Source organism: Ascaphus truei, chromosome 8, assembly GCF_040206685.1.
Source record: "Ascaphus truei isolate aAscTru1 chromosome 8, aAscTru1.hap1, whole genome shotgun sequence".
NCBI lineage: Eukaryota > Metazoa > Chordata > Amphibia > Anura > Ascaphidae > Ascaphus > Ascaphus truei.
Genome location: NC_134490.1, coordinates 34,429,051 through 34,443,253, shown reverse-complemented (window position 1 = coordinate 34,443,253; position 14,203 = coordinate 34,429,051). Strand labels below are relative to the sequence as shown.

Sequence of the window (14,203 nt, the reverse complement as noted above, 5' to 3'; positions counted from 1 at the left end):
GGAAGATCTACACGCATTGCCCTGACTGAGGAAGGAGTTCCCTGTATATATACCGTATACATAACAAATAAAACACAGTCATTACAGATATTCTGAAAATCAACTCACACAGGTTTTTTTGATGCACTGACATTGGGTCTATCCCACTCCTGTTTTCTACTCTGATTGAGTACAGACTGGTCTGTAAGCAGAAGGATTTATAAAGCAGGACAAGGACATGAGGATCAGGTGCTGCAGACGTCAGAGTGTCTCATTGGTGCTGGAGCGATGTATTGCAGATACTTTCAGCACCACCGTTTCAACATTGTCTGTGAGGGTCATGTATCAACATATCTCTCCATGGTAGTTTTTCCACAAGGGCTTAAAAAGTGAGCAAACCGCAGCCAAAAAAAATGCACTGGTTACATTAATCTTCTCTGATGAATCTGATGCTGTTTTTTCTCTCCACTTTTGCAGCCAGGAGCCTTTGCTAAATAGACCCCCTTTGACCCAGATCCACCAAACGGTGCTAAGATTTGCTCAAACTTTCATATGAATGGGAGCTGAAGCTGCATCTCTGGCGGACGTTTCCTGGTATGGGATATCTTCGGTGTTCTTGGCTGTTTTTTTGCAGCACTCTGTGCATTTTGGCTTTTTATACATTTTGCATTTCTCTAGATTCTCTTTTACATCATAGCATTTTGGCATTTTTTCTGATTCCCCTTTTTGGTTTGCACTGGCTAATTTATGGTATTAGGGTATTACACACAGGCAACCCAATAAGGAAAGTACTACAGTGGTTTAGAACCGTTGAGAAGGGTCCTGAGGACGGGGGTCCCCGAAATGTTGCCCCCCTTAATTATACATTGCCAATCCCCACCCACCTCCATTTTTTAGGGTTTTGTCCCACCCCCCCCCCCTCCCTTAGTTTCCCCTTCCCCCTTTTCCTCTTCTTTTTGGTTTTTGGCTTGCCTAAAACCCATTGTGTGATCCATAGTGTTAACCCAACCCCCTCCGACTTATTTTCTTTGCCCTCATTTATTGTCCCTTCTCTTTTAGCCATTGTCGCGTTTTGAACGGAGCTAAATATCCATCTCTGCATATTGTCCCATTGTTATACAATTTATCTATGTTCTTGTTGGCTATTTGAGCACACCCCTGTTCACCTGTGTGTGTCTGTATACACTTAATACTGTGTCTTTTTTTATTGTCAGTCTACAGTAAATTACTTTATTCGGTTCCATTTGTTTCTCTTGTTTGCTTGTGTTTGAGTTTGGGTTCCCTAATCCCATTTGTGCTACACTTTATCACCCTTTCGTGGATCTGGGCCTGTGTGCTTGCATTTTCAATGGGTGCAGCTCTGTAAATGCCACACAGCACAGATAACCTTAGACAGTCATTAAACCTTTTCTCTATCGGTGCCCAGACTTGGCATTCTGCCGCTACGGATTTCACCATATTTATATAAGCAAAGAAACATGCCTGTTTAATACCCTTCCTGTTTATAAATGCGTTTCATAGATCTTGGAACTACACACATACAACTGTGTTCAGGGCTTCGTGATAAAGGTCTTCATGTTTTTCCTGAAACGTCACATCTCTAAGGTGTCAGCCTTTACATACATTTCTCTCTAGCTGGTGACGATTTTCTCTATATATGATTTGTATTCTTGCAGTTGTTGTTTATACTTATGATTACTGTTGTTTGATTGTGCAGAGGATTTATTAGTCCTATTGTGAAAGATACTTATTTCGATGATGTTCTACCACATATTTTTTCACAAACTATTTGTTGTCCCTTTTATTCATTTTGGTGCATTGACTCCTGTATATCTGACTCATCTTTTTAGGTCGTGAGAGACTACCTTTTGAGTCATCTTCACCGTATATACTTTACCCTTATTTTATATTGTTTTCCCTTTTTCCCTCCACCTGGGACAGTTGTGGGGACCGATTTTCATTTTTTCATACTACAATGTTATACATTATTTATAAAAAAAAAAAAACTGTTGGTTTGTTTACAAAATATAACAATAGTATTTTTACATACAAAGTATAAATACACTGGGGTTCTATAAAGTCAGAACACTTGTTTAGGTTAACTTAAGTCACAGAGTCACATCTGTAAAGGGTTCCACGGGTCTTTAAAAGGTTAAAAACGAGTGTTGGAGATGGGAATAGTAAAGATATGAAGATGGACTGTATTCAGTGAAGACTCAAAGACAGGCAGAGGGGGACCCTGGCAAGCATTACATGGAGGGGTTATATAAGGATAAGGTGTAACCATTTCTTATCAGGTAGTAACACAGAATCACCAGGCGAAGCTGCACTGCAGAGAACATGTTCTGTGTCTTGCCAGCTCATCTGACACTTTGTATCATGGCTTGGAAACAGTCGCTCATTTGTCCTTCAGGAACTGTGCAGCTTGTGTGCGTGCGCTTCCTTCATTCTTGTGACTGGGAACCATCCACCTGTGACCCAATGTTTACATGTCACACGCCAAGTCTGTCTCCCTCTCTTACGTGCAAAGCTCACTCAGATCCTAGCTCTGCAGGGCCATACCTCAAATGGTTTGCAAGCTGCAGCAAGTAGCTGTAACAAGTATCCCATCGTTAAACACCCAACTTGATAGAAATTATATTTGACTTGGTTTGTGAATCGTTACAGCAAGCTATCTGTAACATGCCCAGAATAAATATATAGTCTCTAGGCGTTACAGTAAATGTCACACGACTTCCATATGATATTTCCCCTTACGTGTAGAAGACAATTATAAAATGTCACCTGCTGCTTTTCATCATCTCCTCTTTCTCTGGTTTGATTCAGTTACAACTCTGAGCTGTTTATTTGATGAAAGGTAAATATGTAAAAAATGACGGGAGCTTTATTTTCCTTTGAAATCAAAACATCTGAATCACCAGCACAAAGGAAAGGGTTCTTTACAGTAAGGGCAGTTACATGTGGAATTCGTTACCCATGGAGACTGTGATGGCAGATAAAACAGATATCTTTAAAAAAAGGTTGGACATCTTTTAGAAAGGTATACCAAATAAGTAAACATGGGAAGATGTTGATCCCAGATAAATCTGATTGCTATTATTGGAGTTAGGAAGGAAATTAATTTTCCCCTTATGAGATATCATAGGATGATGTTTCACTGGGGTTTTTTTGTTTGCCTTCCTCTGGATCAAAATACTTTAAACACAAATATAGGATGAGTATCTGTCATCGAAATTTAGCATAGGTTGAACTTGATGGACATATGTCTTTTTGCACCATGTAACCAGTTCATTTGCTAACAGTAATGCATTTGTAGCGTATGGTTTTGTGCACCTGATTTTCTTTTCATTGTGAGCATAACTCCTTACAATAAGTAAACAAAAAAAATAAGGTGAAACTGCTATACATTTTTATATTTATTTGCTGTCAAATGCAAAATGACACACTGGTACACAGGATATTTTATCAGCAATAACACAAATGTTTTTTACAATTAAATTTGATTCTATTTACAAGATTGTACGACATTTAGATACGTTATTAACATCTATGGGGCTGTGATAAAGGTATTTGGGCCTTCCCAACAACTCCCCCCCCCCTCACCCCCTCCCACACTTTCTATCCCAGTTTGTAGGCGAGACCGGCATACTTCTACCCACATTCTATAACCTGGAAAAGTGTATTTAATAAAACTTTTATGCAGCTGCACAAATAGAATATATCATTCGGAACTTTTAGCATCAGGCAACCAATTAAAATATTTGTTAAAATATCATAGTTTACATATTTGTACTGGTAGAAACAGAAAAGGAGGAACTTTTTCTAGTCATTTAAACTGTAGTTTAGGCTTTTTTTCTGTAGAGTTTAGCCATTATTCTGTTTAAACTGTCACAGTAGCACTTTGTCACATAGATTTTCTTTCTTTAAACCAACATTTTGGTTTCTGTAACTCACATTTATCACCATAAAAATGCCATGTCTCACCCACCAATTGTCCTCCCAAGTTCCAACATTTGATGCAAACTCGTAAACAAAAGCTGATTGTTTCAACGGTCTCACCTATAGACTTGTGGAAACGTTTCCTTTTCCCCTACACACTGAGCTCAGATGAAACATGTTTATATTTCCATTTAGAATGACTCCAAACTGACCTTTTTCCTCTTCATTGTAATAAATCATACACTTTCTAAGTCAGCCAAAAGTGCTTGATATGACAGCCTCATTGAATGCAAACCAGAAGCTAAACTTACCAATATAGAAGTAGTTAGAGGTAGAGTCTTATCTGTATTGTGCAGGATACTTCTGAGGGGTAATGCTAGTTTATCAACAGCCTCCCTATTAATAGTCATTTGACGTAGAATTTTTTGTAGGACAGTCTAGAACTCGCTGACTTTTTTTAGTACCAATGGTCGATATGTGCAGAAAGAGTATGCGTAACTTGCATGATAATGACACACATCAAATAGTAACAAATAATGGTGGGAATACTGTTGCTAATGTATTAATACCATGGCACAATATGTTTCAGTGTTTGGTGTCTTGAAAACAGAAAGAGTCATCCAATGTCCCCACACTGTCCTCGGCCAAACTCGAGTTTGTCTAGTGGAGATGACTTGATCATAGTTGTACTTCCAGCATGAATGAAATAGGTCTACAGTCCACTGAACCAAATTTTCTGTTGTGGTGGACTGTACATTTTAAAGGGTCACGGTGTCAGGAAACTGTACTGGAAAATTAACATAAAGTTACTGACACCCAACAGGAAGTTTTAACATTGAGCTCCGTTAGAACGTCTTGTTGATGAGAAGTCACTGGAGCAATGTTGGCTCCCACAACCTGAAAATAAAAGCCTTGATGAATTTCTAGTTTTCCTTGTAGAGAAGCGTAACTCTATCCAGCAGCAGTGAGATAGAAATGTATTTGTCTGCATTGGATTCCAGAAGTTGGTCTTGGAAAATATTGGATCAATTGGATTCCAGAAGTTGGTCTTGGAAAATGTTGGTTCTAGAGTTGGCCGATGGATTTGAAATGAAAGTGCCTGCTGGAAGCCTTGATAAAGGGTTGCTATGAGTCAGTCTGCAAGGGTACTTTCTTGTAGATGGGTTCTGAGGTTTTCATCCAACACAGGGCTTTTAGGAAGTTATTCTGTCAGGGTGAGATTGCTTGTTGAATTCCTCTTGGTTTTGGGTTTTATTTACAAAATACATTTGCAGTGGGTGGCATGCTAAAAGAATGAGAGTGCAACAATTACTCAAAAAATTTAAGCCAACACAACGCCATACAGTATGCTTTTACACTTAGAAACACTCATTATTATTACTTATTAATACTGTATCATAACTTAACTTATGGTTGTCTGCTCGCCAAAAATAGAATAATATACTAGATAATTATTTGGAATACAGCTGGTGCATAGGGATGGTGTTATGCATAAACACAAACTAGAAGATCACAAGGTCTCCCAAAGATCCCCAATGGTTGCACTCTATAACTGCTCCACAGGGAACAAGGAATATTCCCCAAGTGGCGCTTTCTCAAGGTGGGAGGTGACAACTGGGTTAGAGCCAGTGTATTATATACCCATTGGTGGGCGGTTCATTTAAAATGTAATTACTCACCAATTAAGGTTAAGTACAGCCAAAATGTGCTACGCGCACAGTATTGATATAATAGTTAATTTCATAGTGAGTCACGGGTGAGGTATAGAAGGAGGGAAGTGTACACCTGTCCCTGTACTTCACCTTAATTGGTGAGTAAGTACATTTTAATGAACCGCCCACCAATGTGTATATAATACACTGGCTCTAACCCAGTTGTCACCTCCCACCTTGAGAAAGCTCCAGTCCCGAAGCGCGAAACGTACGTCGGGTATGACGTCATCGCGTTGGGTGAGATTGTTCCAGCTTGCTAGGGAGCAGATGTGTAGGATGGGTGGCGGGTGCCTGAAGCGTTAATTTAATACGCACATAGAGCACTGTAATCGAGACTTATATTATGACCAGACGGGTACTAGCTACGGCCACATAGGATATCATTCCACACTATTAACAGCTTTGTGACTATTGTGACATTTTGTGATACACTGTTGTGTGACTGAGTGCCTGGTTATTCTGTACCCTTATACCTGGGTCTGTGAGATATACGCTATAACAAGTTAGGTCCACAGTGACACTGAGGCTGTGGGGACATGTCCATGTATATTGTCATGGGTCTCATTATTAGTATTGCACTATATAAGATCTGATACTTTCCATATCACTATATGTATATTTGTATACTATATTATACAACCACCCACTACCTACATGCTAAGCGAGTATTATTTGCTAGTGATATCATAACTACCCCTATATCTGGATACCAACTTAATTTTTTGCACCTAAAGGGCTAAAATAAATATCCATACTTGACATCCCACACCATCCTCCCTAGTGAGCTATTTGTATGGGACGTCTTAGTATCTATCACTAGGGACTATACGTATAGCTACTTGGGGATTATTCCTTGTTCCCTGTGAAAGCTACTACACCACCCATTTTTAATTGATTTTTATGTGTTTGCGCCGTTGTTTAAGGTTTAATAAAATTTCATTATTTTCAACCTATTTAGGTTTTTAGTGGTTACTGTCCTCCCACGGTGTTGGGAGCAGTTACTTTATGTACTTATATAGCCAATTTGACATTATGTTAGGGAGTATTTAACCCCCTGTATTTCAGCAGTTATAGAGTGCAACCATTGGGGATCTTTGGGAGACCTAGTGATCTTCTAGATTGTGTTTAATACTGTATCATCAATGTCCTTACCTTCCAGCTTCCACAGTCTCTTGCTTTTCTTCTGACCTGCAATGTAGAAAACATTTGAATTAAGGCATAAATGCAACCACATAGAAGTGATAAAAGGTCAACTTTATAGGCTGATCATAAATGTAGTACTGAAAATTTGCAATAGACAATTCAGAAAAATGACTTTAAGCCTCTTTGATCTCTCAGGCTGAGTCCATGGTGACTGCAGCTGTGCGGAGGCGCGCTGAGGCTGAGGGAAAGCGGGTGCTTTCCCAGGCCTTAGTTCGCGCGCCGTCGGGGGGCGGGCCAGTGACGTCACGGAGCTGGTTCGCCCTCATTGGCTCAAACTAGAAAAATAATGTCGGCTACGCTTACGCACGCTTGCGGAAGCGTGCGCGAGCCCCTGCTAAAGCCGCTCTCATTGCGGCTGCAGGGGCTCACTGCCGAGCATGAGCGCGGCTCAGCACGGGTCAGCGCCTAAGCGCTGACCATGCCCGCGGCCTCACCATAGGAAATTCCTATTCTAATGTACCCCAGAGCGCCATTATGTGTCTGCAGCCACATTACTAATGTAGCCACCCTCTGGGGAATTAGTGTAAGGAGTTAACAGCCTTAATGGATTAACTGGGTGGGATCACTCTGATATTGCCCCTCCCACCATGAGATGTAGGATAACTTGTGACCAGTGATGTCACCGTAGGGAGATATATATATATATATATAGATATATATATACACCCTTCTATCTATATCTCTATATCTATCTATATCTATCTATATATCTATCTCTATATTTCTATCTATATATCTATCCAATGTTCTAGAAACAGGTTCCAAAAAATTCAAACTTAGGCCTCACTGTGAGTCCTGTAAATATGTTTACTTGTATAGATATGTATGTTAACAGTGTCCTGTCCCTGTTTATTGTTTTCAGTTAAAGAACGTGCCGTATATAGTTAGTGCGTATAGTAATGGCCCAAGATTGTTCTCATGCGGCAAGAGGCATGAGCATGTGCTTAGAAGGCGATCTCAGAGTAGTAGCTCCGGACCATAATCAGATCGGCCCCACCGGAAGGTCCTTCATAAACTCCTGACAGGGGCCCACTTGAGATGGGGCACTATTGACGCTATGCAGGAGATTGCCAATTTAGCAAAATACTAATGGAAACAAACCTACGTACCTCCCCAGAGTAGGAGTGAGAGCTACCAGGGGAAGAAGCACAGAGTAACCATATTATTTGCCGCCAGTGCATGTCTGAAGTGAAGTCTGTCTGACAAGCGGCGAGCCTTATAAATGGATGTAAATAAAGCTCTTGTTTGTATTATAAAAGTTTCTGGCGCCCATCCTTATTCTATTTGCATATCCACGCCCAGCCTGCACCCTGAACAGGTATAAGAGACTGAGCACTGCCATGTACATAGTTGAACTCAATGTAAACTCCTTTAGAGATGGGGCAAGGAGGGTTACACTAACATATCATAAATAAAGATAACATCTATGTGCAATATTTTGACTGACTTAACTGACAGAAATTGTGTTTCCCTAGCATTGTCCCAAACTATTTAATTGAATGCGTCACCACCATCCCCCTTTTATTTGTAGGCAACAATGTGTAAGCTTTCATTGGGAAAATGAAAGTGTAAAGCCATATGGTTCTTTCCTTCTCTGAACTTCCATGTATCAAGGGATGGGAGAGATAAGCATATATCTTCATTATTCTGTTTAGGAGGGGACAGAGCTGAAGCAGCTTTCCCTACACGTCTGTCATAGAACGAGAGATGGTATGTGATGGGAGCAGCACACGCTGCCCCCTCATTATTCATCATGATCCGAATATGGGAGGAATTTGCTGGCATACGTGGCGCTCCTTGTGCCAGTCGGACGGTGGTTTTGGCTGCGAAGCATCAGAGCACACGATGATCCTTACCTTTCTTTCCTGGCTTTGATTCTTTCTTCTTCATACCTATAGCAAAGGAGACAGTCAAAGGGTCACTGTTTTTATTTTTTATCACACTGGATTTCAAAGAACTGGCCCAAATGACAGGCTTATTAGTAACCCCTGACCTAACTGCAAATTATAAGAGACCAAACTGTATTCACTGAGAGTGTTCCTTAAAAAAAAATGCAAAATCCCGAAATAATAAGGCATGTCTTCGAAAATCCAGAATGGTGGCCTTTAACCATCCCACTGCCAGGCAGAGGGCACACGTAAGGGATAAGAGTTCCTACAAAACTCATTGGACACCAATATTCCCATGAGACTGGAAACTGCTCGAGAATTGGTCAGCATCTTTTTAAGACGTAAGAGGAATTATAGGCTAAAGCAGTAAAATTCAGGGCATTATTGAAAACCCTGCTCTCTGATTGGTTAAAATTCCGGGCATTATCCAATCAGTAATGCCCTGAATTTTAGCAGCTTGCAAAGTGCAGTTTTCAATCTGTTTATTTCCAGCCAATCAGCTTTCAGAACAGCTCAGACAGGGCAGGGGATTGGTCTAAAAGTACGAACAGCTCTGAGACAGGGCAGGGGATTGGTTAAGAAGTATCAGCCACGGGTTGACTCCTCCACCTTGCTCCATGAACTGAGCAGATTCAGTTGAATTGGTGGGATGGGGGAGAGAGAGTGCAAAGCAAGTGAGTGTCTGTCTGCAGTTTGTTTCTGGCTGTAATTTCTCTGTGTGTGTCAGTGTCAGTGTCAGCGTCAGCGTCAGCGTCAGCGTCAGCAGCAGCAGCAGCAGCAGCAGCAGCAGCAGCAGTGTTTATGAGTGTAGCAGCAGCAGCAGCAGCAGCTGTGTGTGCTGCTGTGCTGTATGTGTGTGTAGCAGCAGTTTGTGTGTGTAGAGGTGCTGTGTTGTGTGTATAGGTTCTGTGTTGTGTGTAGAGGTGCTGTGTTGTAAGTGTAGAGGTGCTGTGTTGTATGTGTAGAGCTCCAGTGTGTGTGTGTGTGTGTGTGTGTGTAGAGTTGCTGAGTGTGTAGAGGCGCTGTGTTGTGTGTGTGTGTAGCAGCAGTTTGTGTGTGTGTAGATCTGCTGTGTTGTGTGTTGAGCTGCTGTGTTGTGTGTGTGTGTGTGTGTGTGTGTACACAGAGGGGGCGGCAGTGTGTGGATATAGATATCTGCAGTGTAAGAGTATATAGAGGTGGATTCATGTATTTACCATTTTATTTTAATAAAAAAATCTACAGTATATAACTATACAAAAGTGTCTATTATTTATGAAAAAAGTCTACATTTAGCCTATAATAGTCTCAATCCCCTCAGAGACAGGGAGAGGGAAAAGAACGGAGCACTATCTCCAATGCTGTAAAAAACAGCCAATAAACCACAGGGTATGCGTTCCCAAAATAAAGCTATTTAATGGCTCAAAAATCAGTTACAAAACACACCAACGCGTTTCAGACCTTAGTGGTCCTTTATCAAGGTGAATAAACTACACAATTGTCTTGAGAGCATCACACATTGTTTTCTTCAATCCCCTCAGAACAGGGCATTACTGGCCAATAATGCCCTGGCTGGGTTAAAGTCCCTCGGCTTCGCCTCGGGCCTTCAACTCTTCCAGCCAGGGCATTATTGGCCAGTAATGCCCTGTTCTTCGGGGATTATTACTTAAATAATGTTTATAAAAGAAGCATGTATGTGGGACTAGAGAGGAAGCCTGCAGCACATTGTAAAGCACTGCCTACAGGTTCGGGTGTCTGGGTTTACCGCGTAGCCACCATTGACTTACTGCAAGACGGAGTCAGGGATATGCACGTTCTCCATGGGGATGATCTGCTCCAGTTCTTCCAGACTATGCACATACTGGATCTTATTTATAAACTTCACACTGTCAAAGAAGAAGAGTAAAGCTTTCACGGTCCTTACACTTTTTCTGAATTACAAGCAAGGCAGTTCGAGACATTGTTCTGCGTGCATTAAGAAAAAACAGGAGAACTGCGCTTCAATGCAAGATTCTGTTTTTATACGGATTTTGCGATGTGCAATCTGTTTGTGTATGACATATGTAAGAGAACCACATACTCATGCACCTAAATTATTTTACCAGAAAAGATACATTGGGCTCTATGTATCAAAGGAAACATGTTGACGCGAAGTCGTTCTATTGCCGCAAGTCGCATTGAAATATACCTGCGCCAGGCAGCGTCTATGTATTAATCTTAGTTGCTCCATTTTTGGGTATGTCTGCCTGCGATGGGATTTATGGATCAGGTGGGAGGAGTTGGGGCGGAGTAACATTTGGATATTGGCGCAGGTCTATGTATTAAAAACCGTGCGATTTGCATTACTTTTCTTCATGGTTTTCTGCGTCACCATGAACATGGCGTAAGTTTCTTTTCTTAGAGCAGAATACAAGCGCAGCACACGCCACATTCTAAAACAGTAGAAATATTCTTCATAAATATGTTGTTTTTTTTAGATAGAAAAACAAAATGCTAATTTGTTTACACAGCTGCATCAGCGCACACGTACTTCTGGATATAGAGAGCCCATTGCGATAAATAAGCAGGAGAGTATCAATTCAGCAGAGTAAGGGGCCAGTCTCTAAGGACTCGGTTTTAATGTTTTGGGCAGTACAGGGAGACCCCAGCACAACAAAATCAGACTTATGTCTCAAACAGCTTTTTTTTTAATGGCATTTCTTAGCACAACTGGAAATGTATTTAAGAAACTCAGCATATTTATCCATCTGCAATGAGCAATTGCAGAAAGTCTCCTGGTGGGGCAGATCCACCTGCTACTGGTGTGTTGTAGTGGGAGGGGCATGAGACCAAAGCAAATATGGCAGCCAACGAGAATGCACTTAATTGTTTCTTTAGACAAGTGATTCTCAACCTTTTTTGACCAGGGGCATCCCTGAAGGATGTTCTAAATGTTGGGGCACCTCTGCTCATTAGACTTCATTCACCTCTTCTTGCTCACATGCACCACAAACCCTCCTTCTCGCATGCATAAACCCACCCCACTTACCCCCTTCTTATACACACTCCATTCACCCCCTTTCTCACACTACATACTTACCCTTATTCTCAACACACTCACATTCACACACCCCTTCTCACATAGAACACTCATCCCCTTTCTCTCACACACTCCCCATTTTACCCCACTTCTCTCATACTCTATACCCTCATACACCACTCACTTTCTCCCTTGCTCCACCCATACAGACCATTCACCCCCCCCCGCTCACACACACACCAAACTTACCAACTTTTCACACATCTTATTTCGCACACCACACCTGGACCCTTCCCTCATACAGACACACACCACTCACCTCCACTTTTCTTACACAAACCACAAACTTTCCTCTCCCCACACAACGCCATCACACACCCCATCCCATACAAAGCCCTCACCTTCTTTCCTCTCCCCACACAAAGTCTTCACTTCCCACCCTCTCCCAACTCAAAGCCCTCACCTGCTACCTTCTCCACAAAGCTCCATCCGCCTCCCTCCCTCTCCCCACACAAAGCCCTCACCTGTCCCCCTCTCCCCACACAAAGCCCTCACCTCTCTCCCCACACAAAGCCCTCACCTGTCCCCCTCTCCCCACACAAAGCCCTCACCTCTCTCCCCACACAAAGCCCTCACCTGTCCCCCTCTCCCCACACAAAGCCCTCACCTCTCTCCCCACACAAAGCCCTCACCTGTCTCCCTCTCCCAACACAAAGCCCTTACCTCTCTCCCCACACAAAGCCCTCACCTGTCTCCCCACACAAAGCCCTCACCTCTCTCCCCACACAAAGCCCTCACCTCTCTCCCCACACAAAGCCCTCACCTCTCTCCCCACACAAAGCCCTCACCTCTCTCCCCACACAAAGCCCTCACCCCTCTCCCTCTCCCCACACAATGCACTCACCTTCCATCCTCTCCTCACACAAAGCCCCCACCTGTCTCCCTCTCCCCACACAATACCCTCACCTCTCTCCCCACACAAAGCCCTCACCTCTCTCCATCTCCCCACACAAAGCCCTCACCTCCCTCCCTCTCCCCACACAAAGCCCTCACCTCTCTCCCTCTCCCCACACAAAGCTCTCACCCTCTCCCCACACAAAGCCCTCACCTCACTCCCTCTCCCCACACAAAGCCCTCACCTCTCTCCCTCTCCCCACACAAAGCTCTCACCCTCTCCCCACACAAAGCCCTCACCTGTCTCCCTCTCCCCACACAATGCCCTCACCTCTCTCCCCACACAAAGCCCTCACCTCTCACTCTCCACACACAAAGCCCTCACCTCCCTCCCTCTCCCCACACAAAGCCCTCACCTCCCTCCCTCTCCCCACACAAAACCCTCACCCCCCTCCCTCTCCCCACACAAAGCCCTCACCTCCCATCCTCTCCCCACACAAAGCCCTCACCTCTCTCCCTCTCCCCACACAAAGCGTTCCTCTCTCCCTCTCCCCACACAAAGCCCTCACCTCCCTCCCTCTCCCCACACAAAGCCCTCACCTCCCATCCTCTGCCCACACAAAGCCCTCACCTCCCTCCCTCTCCCCACACAAAGCCCTCACCTCCCTCCCTCTCCCCACACAAAGCCTTCCTCCCACCCTCTCCCCACACAAAGCCCTCACCTCCCTCCCTCTCCCCGCACAAAGCCCTCACCTCCCATCCTCTCCCCACACAAAGCCCTCACCTCCCATCCTCTCCCCACACAAAGCCCTCACCTCTCTCCCTCTCCCCACACAAAGCGTTCCTCTCTCCCTCTCCCCACAGAAAGCCCTCACCTCCCATCCTCTCCCCACACAAAGCCCTCCTCTCTCCCTCTCCCCACACAAAGCCCTCACCTCCCTCCCTCTCCCCACAGAAAGCCCTCACCTCCCATCCTCTCCCCACACAAAGCCCTCACCTCCCATCCTCTCCCCACACAAAGCCCTCACCTCTCTCCCTCTCCCCACACAAAGCCCTCCTCTCTCCCTCTCCCCACACAAAGCCCTCCTCTCTCCCTCTCCCCACAGAAAGCCCTCACCTCCCATCCTCTCCCCACACAAAGCCCTCACCTCTCTCCCTCTCCCCACACAAAGCCCTCACCTCCCTCCCTCTCCCCACACAAATCCCTCACTCCTTCCCTCTCCTCACACAAAGCCCTCCTCTCTCCCTCTCCCCACACAAAGCCCTCACCTCCCTCCCTCTCCCCACACAAAGCCCTCACCTTCCATCCTCTCCCCACACAAAGCCCTCCTCTCTCCCTCTCCCCACACAAAGCCCTCCTCTCTCCCTCTCCCCACACAAAGCCCTCACCTCTCCCTCTCCTCACACAAAGCCCTCACCTCCCTCCCTCTCCCCACACAAAGCCCTCCTCTCTCCCTCTCCCCACACAAAGCCCTCACCTCCCATCCTTCCCCCACACAAAGCTCTCACCCTCTCCCCACACAAATCCCTCACTCCTTCCCTCTCCTCACACAAAGCCCTCACCTCCCTTCAACTCCCCACACAAAGCC

At 44.2% G+C, this 14,203-nt stretch overlaps 1 protein-coding gene across 3 annotated transcripts in view; it reads right to left on the bottom strand.

Annotated features, from left to right (window-relative positions):
* Nucleotides 1-3,366: 3,366 nt before the first annotated feature.
* The window catches only part of ATCAY (ATCAY kinesin light chain interacting caytaxin), a 30,375-nt gene continuing 19,538 nt past the window's right edge, over nucleotides 3,367-14,203 (bottom strand). For all 3 annotated transcript variants that reach the window (XM_075611323.1, XM_075611324.1, XM_075611321.1), the window contains 4 exons: nucleotides 10,489-10,587; nucleotides 8,690-8,725; nucleotides 6,783-6,818; nucleotides 3,367-5,203 (listed from right to left, as the gene is read on the bottom strand). In XM_075611323.1, the coding sequence (XP_075467438.1) occupies nucleotides 5,170-5,203; nucleotides 6,783-6,818; nucleotides 8,690-8,725; nucleotides 10,489-10,587 (205 nt within the window). In that variant the 3' untranslated portion in view covers nucleotides 3,367-5,169. The remainder of the gene's footprint in view (nucleotides 5,204-6,782; nucleotides 6,819-8,689; nucleotides 8,726-10,488; nucleotides 10,588-14,203) is intronic.